The sequence below is a fragment of the Petaurus breviceps genome, unplaced genomic scaffold (assembly GCF_028583685.1).
Source record: "Petaurus breviceps papuanus isolate PSGF00001 unplaced genomic scaffold, PetGlider_PUasm1.0 118, whole genome shotgun sequence".
NCBI lineage: Eukaryota > Metazoa > Chordata > Mammalia > Diprotodontia > Petauridae > Petaurus > Petaurus breviceps.
This window is the reverse complement of record NW_027185616.1, coordinates 24,921,094-24,948,826: the sequence shown is the minus strand read 5'-3', so window position 1 is coordinate 24,948,826 and position 27,733 is coordinate 24,921,094. Positions and strand designations below refer to the sequence as shown.

General features: G+C 37.3%; 1 protein-coding gene across 1 annotated transcript in view; it reads right to left on the bottom strand.

Annotated features, from left to right (window-relative positions):
* Positions 1–27,733, bottom strand: part of TMC1 (transmembrane channel like 1) — a 151,415-nt gene that overhangs the window by 18,642 nt on the left and 105,040 nt on the right. The window contains exons 14-16 of the mRNA XM_069087161.1: positions 20,479–20,607; positions 5,584–5,651; positions 149–388 (exon numbers count right to left, since the gene is read on the bottom strand). Coding sequence (XP_068943262.1) covers positions 149–388; positions 5,584–5,651; positions 20,479–20,607 — 437 coding nt within the window. The remainder of the gene's footprint in view (positions 1–148; positions 389–5,583; positions 5,652–20,478; positions 20,608–27,733) is intronic.

Here is a 27,733-nt window from a genome sequence, read left to right as displayed (position 1 = left end):
CTATCTATCTATCTATCTATCTATCTATCTATCTATCTATCTATCTAACTTTGCCTCTATAGGAGGGAGAAATAGCATTACAACTTGCAAATGTACAGTGATCTCATTTTACAACAAGTAAAACATAAGAGTTGCAACAGTAAGGTACCTGAATGGGCCACAGTCAAAAGACGGTGGGAAGGAGACAATCATATATAGGACTGGCATTGTGGACAAGAAGAGGATGAGCAGAAGCATAGCCAAGTAAAAATTATTCGATTTGGAGGCTTTGAAGACTCTGGCTTCAGGAACATTGCAACACATCACAGCCCAGCACTGAAAGTACATGGACGTATGCAGACGGAGTATGTTGATGGCTGGAAGGCAAGGGGCGTAAAACGATCCCATCCTAGAAACAAACAAGCAGGAGAATGCGGCTCATTTTTGGAGCCTGATTCCCACCTTAAAGCCACAGGACCCCGTCTTGTGTCACCCTCCTCTTGGGAAAGGAGAACATTGTCTTCTCCTTTCCAACCTTATTTTAAACAAATTTAACAGTTGGCCTTGTCTATCTTTTCTCTACATATTATAATGGCTCCACCCAAATATGGTCTATGTTATTCTATGATTTTAGTAAATGTTGCCCCCCAAATATCTTTGCATATGCTGTCAGGAAAGGATTTGATAATAAAAATAATTCATCAAGATTCCGTACAATTATTAGTGCTTCTTTCTTTCTCTATGACTCTACAATAGATCTTAACTTTTCCCTCATAGGTCACAGAATGTTAGAGGTAGAAGGGACCTTTGAGATCATTTAGTACTAAGAGAAAGTTTATTTACTTCTCCTTTCTCCTCTACTGAAAACCTCAATAATTTTTATATCTAGACTTAAAAAGTTTATATTTGAACAATTTTTTCATAACAGGAGCAAGTTACAGCAGATCTGTTTCACCTGGTGACATAGCTAATAGGTTTAGCAAAATAGGAAGAAATGACCTTTAAAAAACCCCCAGACATAATAACAATAATGCTACTGCTGCTAATAATAAAGGTAGCTCACATTTTTTACATAATACTTTATTCTTTATAAGTTTAACCTACCCCAACTTCATAAAGCACTTTAAACCATTATTTGGATCATCACCTAAAATAGGAATAGGAATTATGTTTTGACTGAGCTTATATCTAAATAATACCAACTCACCCAGTTTGTTTTTAATGGCAATAGTTGGGTTTATTTATTGATATTATGACAAATAACTGATCAGATTGATCCCCCCCCCCCAATTTACCTTTTAAAGGGTCTGAATATAACTAGAACAAGGGGGAGTTACTTTTTAAAAAAATTGACAAAAACAGTAAGCTTTGTTAATGACATGAAGTAATGAAGTGAATACTCTCACAAGTAAAGTGTAAACTGAAGGACTGGGTTTAGGAAGCAGAAGAGAATTATCTAAGTTATCAAAACCTATAAAGTAATATAATGGATAGTGTTTCTAATTTATTCATAACTTTAAGCTGGGGGATAAAAGAAATGTTGGAAGGAGAAAAGAGAAGATGAGACAGAAGAAGGGAAGGAAGAAGGAAGAAAGAGAGAGAATAGAGGGAGAGGAAGATAAAAGGAAAAAAGAGGAGAGGGGAGAGAAAGAGGGAAGGAAGGAGGAGAGGAAGTAAGGGAAAAAGGGAGAAAAGAGAGGAAGAGAGGAAAGGAGGAAGGAATAGAGAGAGAAACTGGTGAGGGAGAAAAGGTGAGAAATAAAAATCCAGGATTTATTAATCATTAATCAGCAATTAAGGAATCAGAGCTTAGTGGACTACTCCCAACACAAGTGAATCAAAGACTTAACTACTTACTTTGGTATCCTCATTTATCTACTAAAATAATAAATGTAATACCTTGAATTCATATAACACCTTTCTTCCAAAAAACTCAAAGTATGGATCATTTTGTCTATTTATTTTCATCATTTCTGTGAGGTAGGGAGAGGCAGGTAAATTATTGCCACTCAATAGCTGGGAAGCTAATGTACAAAAGGTTAAATGAATGAATGATGGTCACAGAGTCAATGATGAAGTCATTTGTAGAATCTAAGTCTTCTATCTCTCAAAGCTCTATACTTTAGTGCTAACCATCTTAATAGGGATGTATAACTTTAATGAAATAACCAATCAAACTGGAAAGTCCTTTCTAATTGCAAATGTAAAGCATAAAGCCTTGCTAATCATTTCATCTCTATCATCACAACTTAATAATGGACTGTTCTCATAAATGCTATTTCAATAGCATTAAGTATTCAACCAACTCATCACCTCTGGCATCAGTAACTAAATCTTTCCCTTCGCAAATTGAACTGAAAACAAAATCCCTAGAGTCTTTTGTCTCTTCCTTTGGAACACTGCCAAAGCCTGTTCTCTGCCCTTTCTACCTCAGAAATCATCAGCACTACTGTGTGGGACTATCTGAATGTGTGCTAGAAAGGTTAGCTTTCCTGTGTTCATATACTCAACCCCCTACTGACTTCTTGGGAGTTAGGTAAAAAGGATTTGAGCAAAGGATTTGGCTAAGTCTAAAAGGAGCAAACCATTTTGCTTTTGGGTCTCTGGGACATAAATGCATCCACACTCTCTAAGAGGCAGTACAGCTGCTTTTCAAAGCACTACTCACGTTCATCGTCCATCTTTCTTTAGAAGACTCCCCACCTGTAAGTCATCCAAGAATGTCAGGCACATTTATGAGAGAATTGGGGGGATAGTGCATGACTTTGGGAAGGAGATCTGGCTGTGGTTTCATGGTAAAGAGCTTTGGGTTAATTAGTCCAGAGACAGAACATGCCACCAATCAAGACAGGCAGCTACTTTGACAGCTTTGTAGGCAACAAAAGCTTATTTCTAGTCTAGGCCAATCTGCTGTCTTAACTCAGAATGTAGCCTGTAGACATGTAGCATATGACTGTACAAATGGCCCTGTTGGCCTTATGGACTGAGTTGGACTTTCTACGAGAGCTGGTAATTTATTTATTAATTTTTTTAAAAGCAATTGGGGTTAAGTAACTTGCTCAGGGTTACACAGCCAGGTGTTTCTGGGTGGGTGCTAAGTGTCTGAGCCCGGATTCGATCCCCAGGTCATCCCAACACTGGAGCCGGTGCTCTTACCCACTTAGCCACCTGGCCACCCCTAAGCAACTGGGGTTAAGTAACTTGCTCAAGGTTACACGGCCAGGTGTTTCTGGCTGGGTGCTAAGTGTCTGAGCCCAGATTCGATCCCCAGGTCATCTCAACATGGGAGCCGGTGCTCTTACTCGCTGAGCTACCTGGCCGCCCCAAGAGAGCTGGTAATTAAAAAAAAACATTGTATTACTGGGCAGTGGTTTTTTTTTCTAATTACCTGACTAGCAAAGGTTTGAGATAATCAGAATGCTTAGTGGTGATTCCCTCTCCTATCTTTGGCAGTTAGTCACTCCTGAAACAATCCCAAGTAGATTCTTGGTTTCCTCTTTCTATCAGAGAAGCAATCATGATGTGGAATTTGTATGCCACTTCTTTTGATACCATTTCAAGTTGAATAAACTGATATTCCTAACCATTTAGAAAGCTCAAGTATAAAAAATTGCATTTTTCCTTTAAAATATAAACGGAGAAAATTAACAAAGGCCTCCGTATCATCCTTCTCTTAAGGCTACATCATGTTGGTGCAAGGTAAGAGCACAGTGTACTTGCTGGCATATTCTTTTCTCCTCATATTACTGTAGCAAGATGATTTTAAAGTTTTAAAGAAGAAACCAATCTGACAATACACAGTGATTCAATTGTTCAGACCATAAGTGATTTAAATATTTAAGTAATAGATTAAGGTTCTTCCAAAAGTGTGTACAGTTGATTATCAGTACATCCCATAAAGTCTGAATAACCACTTAGTGGATCGATATTTTGTCGGACATGAATAGTATGATAACAATATAAAATGGATCAACCACAACCATTTGTACTGTTAGTTAAAAATGACTACTCTAGAATGAACCAAATGAAGTACATTATTTGATTCAATTTTTTAAATGAAAAGTTTCTACATAAAAATTCATTTCCATTACAGGACTTCATTGCCAATTTGCTAAATGTTTATGAAGAGAATGTAGTCTTTAGGTCAATGAACCGAGATTCTCACACTTTTGTATAACCTTGGACACTCCATTTAAAGTCTTCGGACTTCAGCTTCTCTGACTATAAAATGAAGAAGTTGGATAAGGTGGCTTCCAAACTCCCTTCCAACTCTCCATCTGGGACCTCTCTTTTCATTTGACAAAGTATATCAACATAGTGTGTAACCATTTGAACCCATTCTGATATGGATGTCTCCATGTAAAAGTGTTTGAAAACTAAACATCCAGCATTTCACTGGACCTCTGACAAAATGCATGCCCCAAGATACAACTAAAATGGTATCATCAACTGTTGGAATCAAGAGAGAAATTAGATATCTTCCAGTTTAAGCCCTTCATTTAATAAATGAGGAATCCAAAGCGCAACTAGTATCTTGCAAAAGTAGGACTAGAACCTTTGTCTCCTGAATCTAAGTCCAGAGCTCAACATCTTTAGATCAACTAGGAACTTGTGTAGCAATTGGGGACTTGGGACAACTAGGCAGATAGAGCACAGGGTCTTGAGTCAGGAAGACTTGCATTCTAATCCAGCCTCAGTGACTTACTAGCTAGATGACCCTGGGCAAATAACTTAACTTTTGATTGCCTTGGTTTCCTTATATGTGAAATGGGAATAGCACCTCCCTTCCGGGATTGTTATGAGGATCAAATGACATAATTGTAAAATGTTTAGCACAACACCTGGCACATAGTAAGTGCTATATATATATATATATGTTAGCTATTATTATTATGAAAAGCATTGTTATTTAAATACTTGTAACAATTGCATGAGAAGCAGTGTGATATAGTAAATAGTATAAATGGTTTTTGAGTCATGAAGATGTGAGTTCAAACCTTGCTTCAAATACATATTGGTTATGTATATATACACAATGATGGGAAAGTCACTTCATCTCTTTACTAGGGGCAACTGACTTTATCTTGCTCAAGGCAACTAAGACTGTTACAAAGGAATTGCCAATCTGTTTTGTAGAAAGAAGTTTCCACACAGAGAGTTCCCTTGACTTATGAAATCCAAGATCAGGACAAAAAATATTACTTGTAATAAAGTCAGATTGTGAAATAATACTTAAACATTTTAAAATACTTAATATGTGTGGCAGTATTGAGATCAGGTAAAATTCCTCATATGGTTCTTAGCTTCATAAATGCTGAAAATTACTTCAGAAAAGTCCTGCCAAACAGACTATGGACAGGCTCATCATTCATCCTCTAGGAAGCATCTGGAGAAAGATGACTGTACACAACAAATGCTACATGGCCTTTGAGGGTTAAGGTTTCAAGGGTGAATCAACCACAGACATTTTATAATCACTGCAGAGAACTGTCAGATTGTTTCCCAGAATATAGTATCCTTTGATACAAGGCCATGATATTACATGAGGACACATGCCCTTTTATATTCTCCTTCCAATCCTAAGCCATCATACACTTTGCCTACCAGATCATGCCTTGATTGAAGATCAGTGCTAGTACATTGCCGCTGATATCAAACTCGGTGTAAGAAGGCTAAAAGGAGACACAAATATCCTCTTATGAGAATAGGATCACAGTGATTTCAAACAGAGCGTGTGACTGCTGTCACACAAGCATGGACAAGACAATTAATTGCCAATTACATTCAACAGTAACAAAATGAAATGACTTGAATAGGATATGATCTAGCACAACTATAAGTGCAGAGCATCATGCTAGGCACAGGGAAATACAAAGATTTGGTAAGACACATTTCTTGCTTTCAAAGAATTTACATTCTTGTGGGGGAGATACAAAGGCATATGTAATATACAGTTATAACATCCACTATCATATAAACTCATTAGAAAATTATTAAATCAAGGGCAGATAGGTGGCACAGTGAATAGAGCACTGGCCCTGGAGTCAGGAGGACCTGAGTTCAAATCTGTTCTCAGACAATTAACACTTATAGCCGTGTGTACTTGGGCTAGTCACTTAACTCCAATCACCCTGCCTTTCCCCTCCAAAAAGAAAAACAAACAAACAAAAAAGAAAATTATTAAATCAAGTACTATGTGAAGGGCAATAAATGACTAGGATTGGGGAAAACATCCAAGAGGAAATAACATTTCAGTTGGCATGTTAGCTCATTTTTTTTCTACTAGCAAGCATTTATTTTTTCTCTATCCAATGCCATGCCTGCTGGGAAAAGAAAAAAAAAAGAAAAGAAAAACCCTTATCTAACAAGTATTCATAGTCAAGCAAAACAAATTTCCACATTGGCCATGTCTCATCTTGAATCTTGAATTTATTACCTCAGGAGGTGGGTAGCATTCTTCAACACTGATCCTTTGGAATTCTGATTGATTATTAGAAGGCTGGGGAGAGGTTCGATGAGGGGAAAAAAGACGGGGGGAGGGCACTCCAGGTTTAGAGAATAGTCTCAACAAAGCATGGAGGCAGGAAAGGGCAGTATATGTGATAGACTAAACCATCTCCTACTGAAGCTGTCCCAAAGAACTGTTCAATAAGCTTATTACACAAAATGATCTTAAATCCCAAAATGTATTTAATGATAATAAAATCATTTTGTTCACCTGTACAATAATCTATAGAACCTCAAACACAAAAGAGTAGTTGGATAGTACTTCTGTCTAAAAGCATTCCTAGCTGAACCCCTTTGAATAAGATGAAAATGGAAATAACAATAATAATTGAAATGATGACTACTACCTTTAATATTTTCAAAAAGCTTTAGATACATTATTTCATTTCTTCCTTGCAATTTATGCATATGTTACATTGCTATTATTTCCATTTTATAGATGAGGAAACTGAGGCTGAGGAATTTTAAGTGACTTTACCACAGTCACATACCAAGTAAATATCAGAGCTGAGATCTGAATCCAATTCTCTTTCTGACTCCAAATGCAGGGCTCTTTCCATTGTACTACATTGCCTCTCATTAAAAAAAAAATTAGGTCTAAGGTTATGAGAGAAAGTGTATAGTTGTGCTACCTATAGAATTAATGAGGTCAGAAAGAGTAGGTTTAGGGGGAAATATTCTTAGCTTGGAAAATAACAACTCAATAAGCATTTTAAGCACTTACTTCAGGCCATTCACCGTGCTATGCACTTCACAAACAATGGAAAGCAAAAATATTCTTTGATATCAAGGAATTTACATGCTAATATAAATAACACATGCATATATGTATATACACATGCATGTAACTGCATATATGTATCTGCATGCATATATTACATGTATATTGTACACACTTGTATTTGCATGTTAGATACACGATAAACTTATAAGGGAAGCCCTCTTGCAGAAGATAGACCATAAAAGGAAATCAGGGAATTTTAGAGACTGAGAAGAATAGCATTTGAGATATATGGGGAAGCCAATGCAAAGGTACAGAGAAAGGAAATTGTGTGAGAAATAGCAAATAAGTCAGTATGGCCGGACCACAGTACGGAGAGAAGATGCAACAAGACTGGAAGGAGCAAGGCTGTTAAGGGCTGTAAGAACCAAACGCTGTATGTATTTGAGACCAGGAGTAAAAGGGAGCCAGTGGAGTTTATTGAGAAGCAGAGTGACATAATCAGATCTATACTTTACGAAAACTGGCATAACTAACCATTCTTTTATTTGATAATAAACGAATGGTTTGTTATGCTAATAAATGCTTTGACAAGCATTTATCAAGTGCCTAATAAAAGCCATGCACCGCGCCAGGTGCCAAAGATACAGAGATAAAAGTAAAGTAGTTCCTACATTCAAGGAGCTTCTATTCTATTCTATTATTTCTATTTGTAAAAATAGCTGAGAATTGTTCGTAAAGCACACACTCCTTGACACTCTAAATTTCCAATCACTTATGCTGCTTGCTAGATTTTTCTAGGCCTTAATCTCATGTTAAAAAATAAAAACAAACAAGTAGGCATAATTATACTCATCTACTCAACTCCCAAACAAAAGAATTTTTTATTGTGTAACAGAACTAAACCAAAGGATAACTAACAATGTTTTAAATCACAAGGGAAATGGTAAGATGCCAAATTAGAGGAATGCAAAGAGTTTTTGTATTAATAACCCAAGGACATGATGTAAATTTTCAGTAGACAGCACCATCAACTTGCTAGTAAAGGTGGTAATAGAAAATGCAAAGTGCATCAGTGTTTTGTACATTTCCTCGAATATAAGCAATGGCAAGATATAAAAAGGTTGGCGTGTGACAGCTTTGGTCTAAAAGCAAAAATGAAGGCACTATTCTTTGTCTATGAAAAAGACACTAGGAATTTAGCATTACTGGAACATGAGCTTTGTGCTGTTCCCCTCCCCCACAAACATTAGTCATGTTTTATAATAATAACTGACACCTTTAGAATTTGGAAAGCATTTTCCAATAAAGAGGCAGCATGACATTAGACACTGTTGTATTTTGGTTCTCCTCTGACTCGTCTGATTTGTCCTTCTCATTCTCCTCTGCAGGCTTATGTTCTATGTCCCTCTCCCTCTTCTTAGCTCACCCTGTTCTCTCTCTCCTCCCTTCCCTTCGCTCTTTCTCGGTCTAACTCTGTCTCTCTGTCCCTTTTTGTCTCCCCCTTGTGCCCCCTCTCATCAGCTCCCATGGATTCATATAAACCGCTACGGGCAGATGAACACCAGATCTACATAACTGCTCCTCATCCATCTCTTGAGCTCCCGTACAGCATCTCCAAATCCCTGCTGGACATTTCCACCTTGATGATCCACAAATATCTCATACTCAGCATGTCCCAAACAGAACCTAGCATCTTTTCCACTAAACTTGCCCCTCCTCCTTTTTGTTGAGGACACCACTATTCTTCCAGCTACCCCTTTTGTAATCACAGATTCATACTCAGCTTTTCCCTCTTCCCCATCCCTTTCATTCTACCAACTGCCAAGACTTATCAATCCTGCCTGTACATTTTGCATCCGTTTTCTTTGTCTTCACTCATACCATAGTCTCCCTAGTTCAAGCATCTGGCACCTCTCACCTTGATTATTGAAACACTCTCCTAATTGGTCTCTCTGCATACAACCTCTCCTTTTTCCAATCCTTCTTCTGAACAGTTTTAAAATTGATATTCCTAAAAGATAGATCTAACTATACCATTTTGCCACTAAAGACATTCTATTGGTGCCCTATTTTAGCAAAAAAAAAAATCATTTATTTAGCATTTTAAAATTTTATTTTATTTTAATTTATGTAATAAAATGAGAATTTCCATAACTTAGTATGATGATTTCACATGAATCTGCAAATCTATTATGTACAAGTTGCTATTCCTTTTGAATATATAATAAAGTTATCATGTAAATTTTGTCATGCAAAATGTTTTGCATTTAAAGTCTTTCTTAATCTTATTCCAGCATATCTCTTCAGGGAAATAATGCATTACTACCCTTCATGCACACTGGGTTCTAATTAAATTGGTCTGTTTCCTCTTCACTGTACAGAATGTTGTATCTCACACTTCCATTCCTAGAATTCTCTACCTTCTTTCATGAAAACTCTTAGAACTCCTCAAATATCACCTCCTTTAAAAGGTCTTTTCTGATTCTCCTACTTTTTTGTTAGGCTCTTCTCTCCAAATTTCTCTCCAAATACATACATAAAGATATATATGTACGTACATACATACATACTCCTGTGTATGTATGCATATACATTATATACAGATGAAATGTATTTGTCATGTATAATATATAAATGCAAGATATGCATGTTTATATATGCCTCTGGGTACATGTGATATGTGTACATACGTCTACACAAAATATGTATATATTTCTCATTTACTTTTCTGCAAACATTTTATATTCTTCCAGTAGAATGCTCTCTTTGAAATCAGAGACTGTCTTACTTTTGTATTTTATCGGTAGTGTTTAGACTTGCTATGATAGCTTAAAATTGCACTAGAACTTTTGGGACACCTATGTAAATATCAGCAATGATTTACATTATCTCATTAGAACTTCATCACAATCCTGAGGGGTAAGTATTTCAGATATTGTTGGTTCCATTTTACAGATGAGGAAATTAAAGTCATAAAAGTTGACTAACTTGTACACTGTCACAGAGCTAGCAAATTACAGGGGTAGGATTTGAACCCCAGACTTCCTGACTCTACTACACCACACCAAGGAACATCTGAATATTCTCGTGTAATTCCTTGGGACCATGGTGCATATTTGCTTGATTCCCCATTGGGCAGTCTATGCCATCTGTGGTCATGGGCCAGAGTTGTTATTTCTTCTAGTTTAGGAATGGAACTGGCAACCTTTGTCTGCTTAGCATAGTACTTGACATTCTGATTGATCTCATGTAAAATAAAAGAGAACAGCACAAAATTCTCAATGTAAGTTTCCTTTGCTTTCAAAAGTACAAAATCTTCCAAAATGTCAGCTGAGATGAGATCAATTTTCTAGTCAGTAATGACCCTATCCCACCCCCACCCCCCAAAAAAACCCCTAGATGAATATAACATAGTCTTGAGGTCCTATGACTATGAGATTTTGTGACCACAGCAACAATAGACATTGAAATAATGTCTTTAATGATCAAATTGGCCTGATGGAGAGAAATAATACTTAGAAATCTACCATAGTACATTATAATTATGTTATGAAAAGTAGCATCTTATAGAGGAAGTCCTGAAATGCCAGAAACCAAGATTCCAGGTCCAGCTTAACTATTAACCAGCTATATGACTTTGAGCAAGGCCTTTAACTTGGCCAAGCTTCACTTTTCTCACCTGTAAAATCGTGGAGTTGTTCAAGGTTGGCAACAAAATCATCTAAAATTACATGATTGTAGGGTTTGACAATCATTCTTTTCCACTTCTATGGCCGATACAGAAATGTGTCTCTGGATGTGTCTCTATCCTGCTTTTTCAGACTTACCTGAGAGTTCAGCTTGGTTTCTTTCTCCTTTGGCAAAGTTCAGAACTCATTCTTTAAGAGGTCGATGATTTTCTAAGTCAAAAATTCTCTTGAAGTTATTTTGAAAAAGCCCCACAAAACATTTATTTTAAGGTAAAATTAATTAGAAATAATTGTATCCTGCTCCCTTTCAAATGAACATGGTTGTGGGAAAATGATTGAGGCATTTATACATTTCATAAATCCCAAGATGGCTGAAAAAAATTACTACATGGAATCAACACCCTCCAGTTAAGAAGGGCCATTTGACCATGCTGTGGTCAACAACAGAGGAGGCCAGTTGGCAGGTGTCCATGTTAATAGAAGAAGGTATCTTTTTCATTTAATATTTGAACCCCCTGACTTGCACAGAGTAGGTATTTAATATAAGTTCATTGAATAAATAAATAAATAATGGCGCAAGATCAAGCAAATGAAAAGATAAATGAATGAATGAAAAAACATTTACTAATAACTTAGTGTGTGCCATCCCTGTTCTAAGTGCTAGGAAAATAAATATAAGAAAGCACTCAAAGTTTCTGCATTTTTTTTTTTAAAAGACTGGGTTCCCGCATCATATTTGGGATGGAAATACAGGGTCTACTCAAAGACCTGATCCCACTACAGATTGGTACAGGAGCTTTGACTTCTATTTCCATTTCCAAACTGGTACAGTTCACTACTCCTTAGACAACCACGTCTGACAAGTGGAACTCTGGGACATTTCTGGCATAACCTTTATTCCAGAGTCTGACAATGGGTATAATGTTGACTCAGATTTCCTTATCAGTGGAGTTTAGAATTGAACTGGATTTGGCCAGAACTGATGCATTAGACCCAGTGGAATTTCTAAGGAACTGACCTTTAGCTGAACTATATTCTGGGAGCAAACTATTCACTTACATAGACTAAATGAACTCTTATTAGAGCAATTAAAACTTATTGATCTTCCTGGAAGAGGTGTCTGGCAAAATTAATTTACCTTACATGGCTTAATGATTTGTTCACAGTGAATAATTTCCTCACTTCTGAAAACAGGATCTGATATGGTGGTCCCTAAAGCAAGAAGTGGAAACCCGAAAATGTCCAGGGTCACTTCAAATCCACCCAGTCCAGATATAAGCTGTTTACCATTATCTGCTCTAAAGATTTGTATGTTGTTGATTTTCTTCCTAACATGTAGGGAGAATATAAAGGTATCTGGGTCTCTATGTAAAACGGTCCCTGTCCAGAACATTATTCTCTCCCTCCCAATAAGTTTATGTCTCTATAAACTGAACTTTTTACCCTCTATGTGTATCCAGGCACAAGGGTCTAGAAAAGATAAAATAGTCTGCCTGAAAAAACTGATAAACAGTTATTCTTGCAATGATCTAATTGTTTAGTTGTATACAGTTCCTCCATAGGGAGACATTTAAAACCAGTTGTTATGAACAAACTCAAAGGATTTGGATCCTGAGATCCCAAAGCAGTTTTTTTTAATGGGGATAAGGATTTGGCTTACTATTTCACTGATACAAGGAATTCCTGGGGCATGGGAGGATAAGCATTTATATGGGACCTACTATGTAAGAGCCACTGTGCTAAGTGCTAAAAAAAAAACACAACATATTATTGTATTTGTTCCTCACAACAACCCTGGGAGCTAAGTGCTATTGTTACCCCCGATTTTGCAGTTGAGGAAACTATGGAAAACAGATATTAACTGACTTGCCCAAGGTCACACTGCTCATAAGTGTCTGAGGCCAGATCTAAACTCATACTTCCCGAGTCCAGGTCCAGAGCTCCCAGCCGCTTCACCTCCTGGGTGAGAGTTCCCTCTACCAATGTAGGTCAGCAACTTTTTCATCAAACTTATGATTTTTGAAACTTGCCTAAAGCACTGAGAGTTTAAGTGACTTGCCCCAGGGTCACAGAGCCATTATGTCAGGTGAAAAACTTGAACTCAGGTTTTCCTGACTCAGAGGCAAGTTCTCACTCCAATCTCCATACTGTATCTGTCAAAATATGTATTTTTTAAAATGTTTGTCTGAGAAATAAAGTGTTTTACAAATTTTGCTGTGGTCAATATTAAGATATGCTCAATTTGTCCTGACCAAAATGAGATGATCCTAAGCAAAAGATGGATTCTCTATCTTCATATAAAAGTACAAGGAGAAAATGAGTATGGACATTTTTTTTGGGGGGGGGGGAAAAGATGATGTTTTTTTTTTCATTCAGTTTTATTTTATTTACACTTCCAGATTCTCTCCCTCCCCAACTCACAGAAAAGGCAAGAAACACAAAACTTGCTACACATATGAAGTAATGTAAAATAAACTTCTACATTAACCACATTAAAAAAAGGAGAAGAAAAGAATGAGAAAAAAATGTGCTTCTATCTGCATTTTGAGCTCATCAGTTTTCTACCTGGAGGGAGACAGTATTTTTCATCAGGAGTTCTTTGGAACTGTGCTGCATCAATACGTTGAGCAGGGTTACTAAATCTTTCACAGTTGATTATCTTTATAATATTTCTGTTACCGTGTACGCTGTTCTCTTGGATGACAGATAACACTTTGCATTAGTTCATAAAAGTCTTTGTAGGTTTTTCTGAAACTGTTCCTTCATCATTTTTTACAGAGCAATAGTATTCCATCACATTCATATGCCAGTACTTATTTGTCCATTCCTCAACTTAAGGATATTCCCTCAGTTTCCAATTCTTTACCACCACAAAAAGAGCTAGTATAAATATTTTTTTGTACATACAGGTCCTTATTCCTTTTCCTTTTATCTCTTTGAAGTATTGCTGGGTCAAAAGGTATCCACAGTTTAATAGCTTTCTGGGCATAGTTCCAAATTGCTTTCCAGAATGGTTGGACTAGTTCACAGACCCACACCAACAGTGCATTTTTATACTAATTTTTCTACATCCTCTCCAGCATTTGTTTTTTTTTTGTTTGTTTGTTTATTGCTTTTTGAAGAAGGAAAGGTAGGGCAATTGGGGTTAAGTGACTTGCCCAAGTCACACGGCTAGTTTTGTGTTGTGTCTGAGGCCAAATTCGAACTCAGGTTCTCCTTACTCCGGGGCCCGTGCTCTATTCACTGCACCACCTAGACACCCTGCTCTCCAGCATTTGTAATTTTCCTTTTCTGTCATCTTATCCAATCTGATGAGTATGAATTGGTACCTCAGAGCTGTTTTAATTTGCATTTATTTAATTATGAATGATTTATAGCATTTAAAATTACGATTTTGATTTCTTCCTCTGAAAACTGCCTGCTAATATTCTTTGTTTATAAATTGGAGAATGATGCTTATTCTTATATATTTGGTTGGGTACCCTTTATATCTGAGAAATGAAATGTTTATCAGAGAAACTTGCTGCAAAGATTTTTCCCCAATGTCCTGCTTTTCTTCTAATTTTAGCCTCATCAGTTTTGTTTGTGCAAAAATCCTTTTTAATTTAATGTAATAAAAATTGTCCATTTTACCTAGGTCTTGTTTGCTCATAAATTCTTCTGTTATTTATAGATTTTACAGATAATTTATTTTATTCCCTCTATCCCATCCACTCCTTGAATTTGCTTATGACTTCACCTTTTATGTCGAAGTCATGTACCCATTTTGGGCTTATCTTGGTATATGGTATGAAATGATAGTCTGTGTCAAGTTTCTACCTGTCTACTTACCAGATTTCCAGCAGATCCGCCCCCCCCCGCCCAAATCATGAATCCTTGTTCCAATAGTTGAGATCTTTGGATTAATCAAATACTAGCTTACTGTGCTCATTTGCTTTTGTATATTGTATACTTAAGCTGTACCAATGATTAATCCTGTTATTTCTTATCCAGTGCCAAATTTTTTTGATGATTGCAGCTTTGTAGTTTAAGATCTGGTACTTCTAGGACTCATTCTCTTGGAAATTTTTTTTTAGTTGATTCTCTTGATATTCCTAATCTTTTGTTCTTCCAGATGAGTTTTGTTATTATTTTTATAGCTCTGTAAAATAATTCTTTGGCAGTTTGATTGGTATGGCACTGAACAAGTAAATTAATTTAGGTAGTATTTTCATTTTTTAAAGATAGGTTCAGTCTAACCAGGAGCAATTAGTATTTATCCAAATTTTAGGTCAGTCTTTGTGTGAAGAGTGTTTTGCAATTGTGTTCAGAATTCAAATGTATGTCTTGGTAGGTAGATCCCCAAGTATTTTATATTGTTCATAACTATTTTAAAAAGAATTTCTCTTTCTATTTCTTTCTGCTGGGTTTTGTTGGTAATACACAGATGATGATCTGTATGCACTTATTTTATATCTTGCAACTTTGCTGTTTCAATCAGCTTTTTAGTTGATGTCTATGATTCTTTAAGTAAACATTAAGTATCATTTGCAAAAGTGATAATTTTGTTTCCTCGTCTATGCTAATTCCTTCAAATTTCTTGTTGTCATTGCTATAAATTCTAGTATAATGTTAAATAATAGTGGTGATAGCAGACATCCTTATGTCACCACTGATCTTATTGGAAAGTCTTTTAGTTTATCCCCATTATCAATAATGCTTGCCCTCTGTTTTAGACACTACTTATCATTTTTTAAAAGTTCCATTTATTCCTATGATTTCAGTGTTTTTTTTTCCTTAGCATGTATGGTTATTGTATTTTGTTAAAATCTTTCTCTGCATCTTTTGAAATAATTATGTTATTTTTGCTGTTTTTGTTATCGATATGGTCAATATGTTTAGTTTCCCCAATATTGAACCAGTCTTGAATGCCTGGTATAAATCAAGCCTGATCATAGTGTATGATCTTTGTGATATATTATTGTAATTGTAACATTGTAAATATTGTAATTATTGTGTTTTATTAAAATTTTTTTGCATCAACATTCATTAGGAAAATTGATCTATAGTTTTCTTTCTCTGTTGTGGATCTTTAATTTAGGCATCAAAGCCATATTCATATCATAATCAGATTTGGTAGTACACCTTCTTTACAAAAGGGAATTGGATTGCCCCTTGCCAAGAATAACTCCTCCCCTTGTGTCCTTGACCCCCAAATCTTCCAGTCTTCTCTGCAACCTAATAATATAAATAATTTATTTTCATTCTCTCTTTGTTTTTCTCTGTCTCTGTTTCCCTTCATCATTACCTCTTTCTTTTTTCTTTTCTTCACCTATACTCACTGCTTTGTCAATGTCATCCACTTCTACAAAATGAAATGTCTACATATGTATGTGTGTCTACATACATACATATATAAACATTTGAAAATGTCAGTATAGCCAAGTAAAAACATACACATGCACACATAACATACTATATAGGTATAGATGTATATGCATATATATACATGTATGGATATATATGTATAGATATAGATATGTAGATATATACTTCTCTGTTTCTATTAGACCTTTTCATTCCCTAATACCTACAACCTGGGAATATATGTTTTTCACTGTTTCATTTCCCTTGCCCTGTATTATATCAAGTCAGTTACAAGGTCTAAAAATTCTGTTTTCATACTATCTCACCTCTCCTTTTCACTAATATTTCTGGCAAAGCATGGGTTGATGAAAATTGGAGTCATGAAAGTCAGGATTCAAAGCCTTGCTCTGCCACTTATTAGCTCTATGGTCCTCAGCAAGTAACAACTTAATTTCAGTTTCCTCTTTTGAAAAATGAAGACAGTTATAGCACCTATCTCACACTGTTGTGAGGTTCAAATCAGATAGAAGATGTAAGGCATTTTGCAAGCCAGAAATCTTTCCCTAAATGCCAGCTGAAATACGATTGTTGCTTCAAGACATCATCATCCCAATCTCACAATAGCCGACTAACTAGTCCCCTTGTCTCCTGTCTCTCCTTTCTCTGATCTATCATTTCTATACATGCCAAAATCATCTTCCAAATGTACAGCTCTGATTAAATGACTCCTTTTCTCAAAAACCTTCCATGTTTTCTCTTTGGCAAGAGAATAAAATAGAAACTGTTCAGCCTTCTGGAATCTGCCTCCAACCTACCACTTCAGTCTTAGTTTGTTTTATTCTCCTGTATATACTCTATATTCTAGTCAAACAGTACTACTAAGTTGTTCCCTGATCTCATCCTGTCCCCTTCTGCCTCCAAGCATTTGTAAAGGTCATTCCCCATGGCCAGGACTTTCTTCCAGCATATTTCTATCTGAGAAAAGCCTTCTCTTCCTGCAAGGCCTATTTCAGGTGTCTTTTCAGGTGTTTCCACCATGAAGATTGGATGTTACATTTCTTGGAAGAAAATTAAACTCAGGATTCTATTTAATTCTCATTTTATGGCTGTCAGTCAACAAGCATTTATTTGTTTGTTTTCTGAGGGGGAAAGGCAAAGCAATTGGGGTTAAGTGACTTGCCCAAGTCACACAGCTAGTAAGTGTGTCAAATGTCTGAGGTCAGATTTGTAGTCAGGTCCACCACACTCCAGAAGCAGTGGTGCTCTATTCACTGCACCACCTAGCTGTCCCCATAACAAGCATTTATTAAGCCCTATGTGACAGGCACCATTCTAAGTACTGAAGATGCACCCCACATCTCCTAAAAAGACTAACAATGTTTAAGTGACTTGTCCATGGCCATGTCACTAGTAAAGTTGTAAGCAAGATTCAAGTCAACTTCTTCCTAACTCCAAATCCAGTACTCTATCAACTATACCATGAATCTCTTTACACAAGATGCTGATTCTCCCTTTTGGCTTTTATGTTCTGTCCCACATTACAGTTACTCGTGTATTTATTTTATTTCTCCCATTTCACTAGAGAATCCATATAGGCAAGGATATTTTTGCATTCCCTGCAGCACCTTGATGTGATCTCTTGAACATAGTAAGGATTGAATCAATGTTTGTGGAATGGATAATTCCTTTGCTCATATGATATTGAATCCCAAACTAGAAGGAACTTCAGGAGTTGTCTCGTTTTATAGGTGAGGATAATGAAACCCCAAAAGGTTAAATAACTAAGGTCACCCAAGTAGCTGGTAGCAGAGTTAGGACATCAAACTCAAGTCCAATGATTCTAAATTCACTATTCTTTCCACTACAGTATAACTCCTAACATGACCTGTTAACCATAAAATAAAAAACCACACACATCAGAAGGTTAGTATTTAAGGATGTTTGATTGCCATAATACTGGGTTCCTCCTCTCTCTAAGATCCTCTCTCTAGCAGAAACCAGAAGGATAAGACAGGGGTTAATTCCTTTTCTATGACCTAGGACAGGAACTTTGTCCTTTTCTCCTGTACTTTGTACAGAACCAAGAATACTATGAGCACTCAATAAATAATAAATTAGAGACATTTAATTACAGCTTTTATGCATCCAGGTCATGTTTTACTGACTTCATTTTTTTGCAGTACATTTTCTAGCACTTAAGAAGAAAATAGCCAGGAGAAGAGATAAGCAAAAGTCCAGGCAACAGTATAAAATTCCAGGTGGAGAAACTTCTATTGTGATGCCAAAGTCAGATTACAGCTGTGTCAGGCAAGAAAAACAGAAATGAAAACCAGCCAGACAGGTACGTCATGGCAAGGGATGGGAAGGAGACTTAACAGCATCCTGAGTCTATAGCATTACTTCATTGTCATTCACCAAAGAGTGTTAGCTAACTGGTCTTGGCTGAGCTGGGAAGGCATTCTGGGCAAGGATAATAGTGATGACCTCACAGATGGCATGTAGTCAAAGTCAGGAGTAGGATCTGTTGGAGCTACGAAAGATATACAGTCAGAATGACCTTTTCCATAGACTCAGTGCCTAGAGATGACCAGGGATGGTTGTTACTAATTTAAATGTTACTCAGAAATGTTAGTCATATAGCTTGGGTTCAAATAACCACGGACAAATTACATTTCTCTGAGCCTCAGTTACCTTATTTCTAAAACAGAAAAAAAAACCTTGGACTCCCTACTTTGGGTCAGGGACTGGTTTAAATCAACCAATCCACTGATAGATGACAAGCATTTATTAATCATGTATCGCACTGTGTTAAACACTGAAAACACAAAGAAAAAAAGTCTTTCCTGCCTTCAGGGAGCTCACATTCTAATGAGGGAAATGACATCATTTCCATCTATGTATCCCTAGCAACCAGCTCAGTGCTGGTACCATAGTAAGTAGGGCATTTAATAAACACTAGTTGAAATGAATTATATAGTTCAAATAGAAAAATGCATGTAAAGTACTTTGTAACTATAAAGAGTTATGTTTCCAGTCAAACTGGCCTTCTCTCTGCTCTCCGCATCGGATATTTCATTTCTATCACTCTGCCTTTGCCCAGAATAAGACCCATGTCTGAAATGTACTACTCTTCTCTTTATCAATGCCTCGTAGAAAAGTTAAGTTCCTTCAAAAAATTCATCTTAATTTATACATGCTACATAAGGCCTTCCTGAAACATTAACTGGTAGTTCTCCATTTCCCTGATAAATCATCTTGTGTAAACAGCTTGAGATAAAGGATCATTTAATTTTTGTCTTTAAATTCCTAATATTATTGTAAGTAGTACCCGGCACAGAGCAGGTCCTTAATAAAGGCTTGTTGATGGAATGACCAATTGAAATATACATTATTATAATTCTAGATGAGATACGGGAGCCAAAGAATATAGTCTTGCACAGGTCCAACATTATTGGTATAGTCCTAGAGAAGAGATACACAGAAATGAGGAAACATGGTGCTCAATAACATCTCTTTCTTTAGAGTCAAGGAAGTGATTTGATAGAAACAGTAATGGGAGGGAAGGGAAAGTAGAAGAGTGGAGATGCTAGGTAAAAAGATGGGGAGTCTCAACATTTTGTGGCAAGGGTGTACTTTGTGCCTCATCTCAAATTCTGGAAAGTATTGGGGGGAGGGGCAGTATGTGGTGTGATTAGTAATCATCAGGGGAAATAGCTCTAGAGCTCGAGGAAAGAGAATAAAAGCAGAAGTCATGGCCAGAATTGTTCATCGATATTTCAAATAGACATGAGGAGGGTAACATAGCCGATGTCACACCCTTTATGCCCTGCCTCACTTTTAGAAATATGAGAGTTTGAGGAGGAGGGAAAAGTAAGGGTAATGGCTACTGACCCAATATTCTACCACATTTTCAAAACTGATCTTAATCAACAGGTTAGGACCCTCACCTTCCTTACCCTATACCATGTTTATTAGACACATTCTGCTTTCATGATTCTGGACTTATTTAATTAAACTTTACCATATGATGCAATTTAGAATTGACTTTTCTTTTTTCCTCAGTTTTTAAATCATCACTTGCAGCATTAAACATTTCATATTTATAGTTTGAAAAGGAGATTCCCATATCACAAACTATGAACTACTTTCTTCTCTTCAGTGTGATGAGCTACAAAGAAGTAAGTGACCCTGAAACAATCTAATGAGAGCTAAGGAAGCCAGATCAGTACTTACATAGCCATATTCCAGGTCCCAGCACCAGCAATAATTACAAAACCTTACAAAGCAGGCTCTTACAAAGTCACCAATGAGAATTGTGACATAGGTTGTCAGGACATCAGACACAGTCAGTCGCACAAATTCCTGTTGAGAGATCATCAATCAATCAACAAACCAATAAATAAACATTCAGTGAATGCTGTGTGTCAGGCACTGTAACTGAGCAATGGAGATACAAAAAGGCAAAAGACAGCACCTGTCTTCAAGAAGCTTATAATCTAATGGATTGTCAGTAATGAATTATCAATATTAAAACAAATGTTTTTCTTTGGGATAGTGGGTTAACAGGAGGCCTAGGAAATTCTAGGTTTGAATGTTGCTTCTTATACGTATGAGGTGACTCAACAGATAAAAGAGACTTTTGAGTGTCTAAGAGAGAACCCAGCCTCAGACATTGACCCTGGACAAATCACTCAGCCATGTTTTCCTCATCTGTAAAATGCACACAATAAAAGCCCTTACCTCTCAGGGTGAGTGTGACGATAAAATGAGTTCATATATGAAAAAGGTTTTGCAAACCTAAAAGTCCCTAAAAATATCAGCTATTATTGTTAAATATCTGAAAATGGTCAAGTCATTTCAACTCTGCGGGCCACAGTATTCTCATCTGTAAAATGAAGACAGTAAGAGATGTACTACCTATGACACATGATTGTGGTGAGATTCAAATTATGTAATGTATATCATGTATGCAAAAATTTAGTTATCTGTCGATATCTATATATGCATCCCTAGTTTCTTTTTTATCTTTCATGTTTATAATGGCTTTCAAATATGGAGGCGATAATAACTAAGAAAAATTCTATGTCTCCATCTGCATCCGATTTCAACAATTCTGAACTGAAACTCATTGCTTCCCATTACTAAATCTCCCCATCATCATCTGTCTTCACTCTTCTTTTGGTGGGTCTGAAAGTGAGGTAGGAAAAAGGAACCATAATGAGCCTACAACTCTATCTAGCCTTTTCCTTCTCTGAACTGAAGAATTCCTAACCTCACTGTCATTTCAAATCTGTGTGAAAGTTTGAAAGGAAAGGAGGAATAGAAGGAATGAATAAAGAAGGGGGAGAGAGGAAAGGTGGAAAAAAAGTAAAAATGGAAAAAAAAAGCAAGAGGGGTCCTCCAGAGTGGTTTGCACTTGCAGACTAAAAACCACCAAAAGAAAAAAAATGTGGTGATTATTACCTTTGCTTCCCCTGCTGCCGTCTTCTTTCCTACTTAGTCTTCCTGCCCCCCACCAATTTTAGCACTGTCTTTATGCAATAAAACATGTGTGTGTGTGTGTGTGTGTTTGTGTTTGTTGGCATCAGGGGACACAAAGGGTGAAAGGGAAGAAGAAAATGATCAAACAGAGGCATCTAGTATCTTATGAGTTAAAATTTGGCCTTTGACACTTATTACCTGTGTGACCCTGAGCAAGTCACTTAACCCTGTTTGTCTCATTGTTCTCATCTTTAAAATGAACTGGAGAAGGAAATGGCAAACTACTCTAGTATCTTTGCAAAGAAAACCCCCAAAGGGGTCAGACATGATTGAAATAACTGAACAGCAGTTACGACAAAGGAACCTATCTATTCTCTGGTATTCTGATGATTCTCCAGGAGATCATGAATGCTGTGATCCCATGGACCCTACCACTGAATTTAAAATTTCCACTCTCTGTTTACAGGCTTTTCCTTTTCATTGGATCAGCTAAAATCTGGCAAATTACTCTATCTTGGCTTCAAGTCGTGTAAAAGGCAAAATGTGTGAAAATACCCCTAGTCTTCCTGAGGGGAGAGTGGAAGAGTTACTTTAAATTCATAGCCTAGCATGGTGAGGTGTGTATATGAAGGCAGGAAGCTGAACATCACAGACTAACTATCTCCTTCCTCTCCTTTATATCACCTCCATCCATCTCTTTGCCTAAGCTGGACATTTTGGCACAAGGAAATAGAACAGTGTATCGTTTTTAATCACTTTTCCTCTTCAAGAGACATCCTAGTATAGTAGATAGAACCTTGCTCTTGGAATCAGGAAATCTTGAATTCCAATACTGCCTCAGATACTTAATAGCTATGTGACCTTGGGTACGTTCTACAGGCCTCATTTTCTTTTTTTTAATTTTTCTTTTCAGCAATCGGGGTTAAGTAACTTGCTCAAGGTTACATGGCCAGTTATTTCTGGGTGTGGTGCTGAGTATCAGAGGCCGAATTCAATCCTAGGTCATCCTGACACTGGAGCCGGTGCTCTTACTCGCTGAGCCACCTGGCCGCCCCTTCTCAGTTTCTTCATCTGTCAATTGAGGATATTGAACTAAATGATTTCTGAGGCCAATTCCAGCTTGACATCCTATGAGATCTCTACAACATGAGTGTACAACCAGGAATGAGCGGCCAAAAAGCAGTTACTACCCAAAACCATGAAAAAGAGGCAAGACTTTACCATTGGACAGAGAACTCAGGTTTTCCAGTAAGATGTGCTAATTTGGGGGTGAGAGTATGGGGTTCAGTTAAATTAGGAAATTCTTTGTCCCTAGGAGGCTAAAGTCAAAATTAATGGAACAGGAAAGAAAGCAACAACTTGTGATGCAAAGTCACATTTGACCCATGGTACCGGTATTCTTGTGTGAAAATCTTCTCTTGTCTGTCATTTTTATGTGAGTTGAATATGATGACAATGAATAATATGGGCAATTTTGATCAGTGTGAACACTAGTCAGTCAGCTAATAAGTATTTCACAAGCATTTGATTCGAAGAAAGGCAAAAACATGATCCCAGTCCTCAAGCAGCTCACATTCATTAGGAGGAGATAACACACAAATAACTATGTGCATGGAAAGTATATCCAGAGGATAAAAGGTAATTTGAGGAATGGGAGGAAAGGAGTCAGGGATAGACTGGAGCCAGCTCAGACAGTTTATTACAATCCATTATTAAATTTTCAATGTAAGCATTTTTACCTTAGAATTTGGCAAATGCTGTAAATTAAGGCTTGATTTATTGTTTTTTTATGGTCTAGACTTAGAAAGAGATGGAGAAAATGTTAATAATGTAGATCAAATTTAAAAGTATGCCATGCATACATTGGGGGGGAGGGGAAGGAGGGAGCCAGTTGTTAAACGTTTAATAGCGCACCACTGGAGGAGGCTTCCTAAGGAACGCGGAATTTGAGTTGAGTCCTGAAGGAAGCCAGCTGAGAAGAAGAACAGTGTAGGAATGGGGAACATCCAATACAAAGATATAGAGTTGGGGACGGAGCCATAAGACCTTGGTCAAGATCACATAGGAGGAGTTTGCTTGTCCATAATTGGTGTGGATCACCAAGTAGACTGACTAATGTCCCTGAAACATAGAATACATTAGAGGAAAGGAAAGTGTGAGAAGGCCGAAAAGGAAGGAAGAGCCTAGGTTGCGAAGGGATTGAAATGCAAAAGGGAGGATTTTATATTTGGTTCTGGGGAAAATAGAGGGTCATAGGTTGATATTTCTTCCTGAAACAAGACAAGCAATAAGTCAGAAGAAATTATGGGGAAGTATATTGAGGTGAGCAGGACTCGGTACTTTAACTTCCAACAATGGGCTACCTTCTCTTCTCCCTTCTAGCCTGTTTCAGGGAGTCTGTCTGGCCTGGCCCAAAGCAAAGGAATCCTAGCAACAGCATCAGAGCACCATAGGTTTAGAGCTGAGAGGTGACCTTGGAGGCCATCCTGCCCACCTCCCTCATCTCAGAGTTCTGCTGTTCTCTTGTATTTTCTGTTCTATGTTCTCTAAAAGGACCATGACATCAGGATAGGGATGCCATAACTTGCAAATGAATTGGATTTAAGGGAGGGAGGGCTGTGCAAGGTCACCAGCCTCACTTTTTCCTCCAGAGCCATCTGGGTCCAGTGGCGAGATATAGATCAGGATGACTGGAGATGACCCTGGATGCAGCAGGAGACCTGCTCCCCTCTATTCCCATGTCAAATATCCTAGGGAAGACTGTTGCCTAACCCAATCTACCTGGCATTTAACTAACATTATAGTATATACACATGTATATACATACGTACATATGTGTGTATGTATATATGTATTGTGTATATGTATATAGTTGTATATATAAATGTATGTGTGCATACGTGCATATATACATATGTGTATGATATATATACACATGTACATACATATAAATACTTTATACTATATTTATTTTCATATATACTTGTCCCTTCTGTTAGAATATAATCTCCTTGAGAGTAGGAATTTTTCATTCTTTGTATTTGTACCCATAGGATTTAGCACAGTGTGTGGTATATAGTAGGCACTTAATACATACTTGCTGATTGACACTGATTGACACCTAACATTGTAAGTAAGGTTTCCATTAGAAAACTCATCAAAGGGCAAGAAAAGATCTTCCCTGATAACTCAGTTCCAAGTAGGAGCAGACTTGACCAAAATTGGCCATCTCTTAGAGAAAGCAAATGTGACCTTAGAGCCAAATAGAAGCAGAGGGACATATCACAATGACTAACAAGTTAGAAAAGGTCAGATAAAATTCAGGGCCTTTGGAAAAGGTATATAACAGGGGCAGCTAGGTGGTGCAGTGAATAGAGCACCAGCCTTATAGTCAAGAGGACCTGAGCTCAAATCTGGCCTCAGACACTTAACACTTACTAGCCATGTGACCTTGGGCAAGTCACTTGACCTCAAAATTGTCCTGCCTACCCCCCTCCAAAAACAAAAAAAGGTATATAGCAAAGCTGAGCTTTTAGTGTTTTGGCATGCTTATTTTAAAAATCTGTCTATATTCTATATTGTTTTGTTAGACTCCCCTTAAAAAATGAGGACCAACCCTTTAATGTCTGAAGTGCATAGATATGGATATTGATCTTCCAAAGCCATGGCCTTGCTAACCCTACTATTTTTTTCTTCATTATGTTCACTTTGTTCTCATGCTTTCCACCGGCCTCATCAGAAATCCCGTTCAGAACCTTACCACTCTCTCTCTCCTGTCTGCTCCATCCAGCCATCTCTCAAGTGCTAGTTCTTTCAAAGAGGAGGCAGGAGGACAGAAAGAAAACACAGTCTCCCAAACAAATCGACTAATAGTTAAAGAGACGGGGGAAGTACAAAAAAATAGAAAGAGAGGAGGGGGTAGGGAAAAAAAGAAGGAAAGAGAATAGGGAAAGAGGAAGAGAGAGAGGAAGAAGGGGAAAGAAGAGAGAGAAAAAGAGAAAAGAGTGAGACAGAGACAAAGAGACAGTGACAGAGAGAAGCAAAGAAATTCACTAAAAGCTTAAAAAAAACAAACCAGATCCATACTTCATGACAGAAGAAACTGCATAGTCCAGGGACTTCAGAAAGCAAGAAACTTAATCAATGAATTTCCACCTTTGTTCTGAGTCAATATGCTAGGAAAGTTAGATAAGCTTCTCTATAATCAGAAACTGAAGAACGGTGTTAGATTACATTGGCAAATATGTCCAATCAGTCACCCCCAGAGGTGGACAAACTTGTTCTTTGTGGTCAGGCGCAAGCCCCAAATAGTCAGCTTTGTGGCAGATATTAGGTAAATGTCAATTTAATGGCTTTTATTAAGCACTTAATATGTACTAGAAACCTGGGGACACAGCAAAAGGTGTAAAAAGCATCCTCTGCCCACTTCCCTTGAGGGGCTTTCATTCTAACAGTGGACGCAATATGCAAACAAATAGACAGATACTATACACAGAGTATGTGTAGGTTGTTAGCCTTACACAAGACCACATGGCATTGTGAAAGGAAATCATTTTCAAATTCTGAGGTTGTCAAAACTATACATCTATGTTGGTCAGTATGACACTGAATCCTTGGTCTGTGGGATTATGCCACAGCCTGGAGATAACAATGTAATTATATATTAGACATGCCCAGATTTTCTTTGAGAGAACCCTGAAACATGCCTCATGGAGCTCTGGCTTTCTTTGAATGTCTAAAAAAATCACAATAATTCAGGTGGTTTAGGCCCTCATTAGCATCTCCACTAGCAGGAGAATCCATAAAAAAGTTGTCCGAACACCTGCCAGCTGTTTCTTCTTTTCTTTGTTAAAGAATCCTAGGAATGGGCATTGACCTTGTCTATAAATACCTATCATAGAAATGAGCAGCTTAAAACAGAGGCAAATATTCGAGCCATAAATGGGAATTTTTAAGCCCATGGAAAAATGAATTTAACAGGGAGGTAAAGAGGGAAAAGGTATGGTACAGAGGACAATCTGCCCTAGGTACAGTTGCGTTAGAAGAAGGGATTGCCCATTCCCAGAAAGTGTGGTCTGAGCTTTGATGGTATCAATGGTACTTAACCTCCCAACCCTTGGAAGGTGAGGAAAAGAGAAAGTATTATAAAAGTAGGTCCAAAGAGAAATGTGGCACAGCAACAGAAGATGGGTTCTCATGCTCCAAAAGAATGATAAGCCAGAAGAGGACTTTATAGAGCAAAGGCCTGGTCACCAAATTATCTTACAGTACTGACCATATTTGGACATACCTCCTGATAGAAAAAAAAAGAATATCTGTGACATGTAAGGAAATGATAGTAGCAGTAGATTCAGACTTAGTGTTAACCAGATATTTCCAATACAATGCAAAAATTTTCATAACATGGTGGGAGTTGCTGCAAATTTGCTGAAGCAAATATTGAGAGTTTAGTTTTACCTTATTTTTCCCAAACTCAAAACCACCTTGCCATTACCTGGCCAGCCTCATAATGTGCTGTTTTCCAATTCTAGTTCTGACTACAGTGACTATATCAGCACTAACATTTCTGTAAAGGATTTCTGTAAATTTCTTTCCAGGAGAGTGCTGAAGTCAGTTTTCTTGAAAGAACTGGGCATTAGACCTGGACAGCTAGGTGGCACAGTGAATAGAGCACTGGGTTTATTATCAGGAAGACTCATCTACATGAGTACAAATCCAGCCTCAGATACATACTAGCTGAGTGACCCTGAGCAAGTCACTTAACCCTGCTTGCCTCAGTTCTTCATCTGTAAAATAAGTTGGAAAAGGAAATGGCAAATTACTCCATTATCTCTGCCAAGAAAACCCCAAATGTGGTCACGCAGAGTCAGACACAACAGAAACGAATGAGGAAGTATGACCATAATTGTTATGGAGCAAGGTGTCTAAATGAAAGGAATATCAAAGAAACATTTCCTGACAATGCCTTTAACCATCTTTCCTTCACATTCTACTAGACTACAATTCA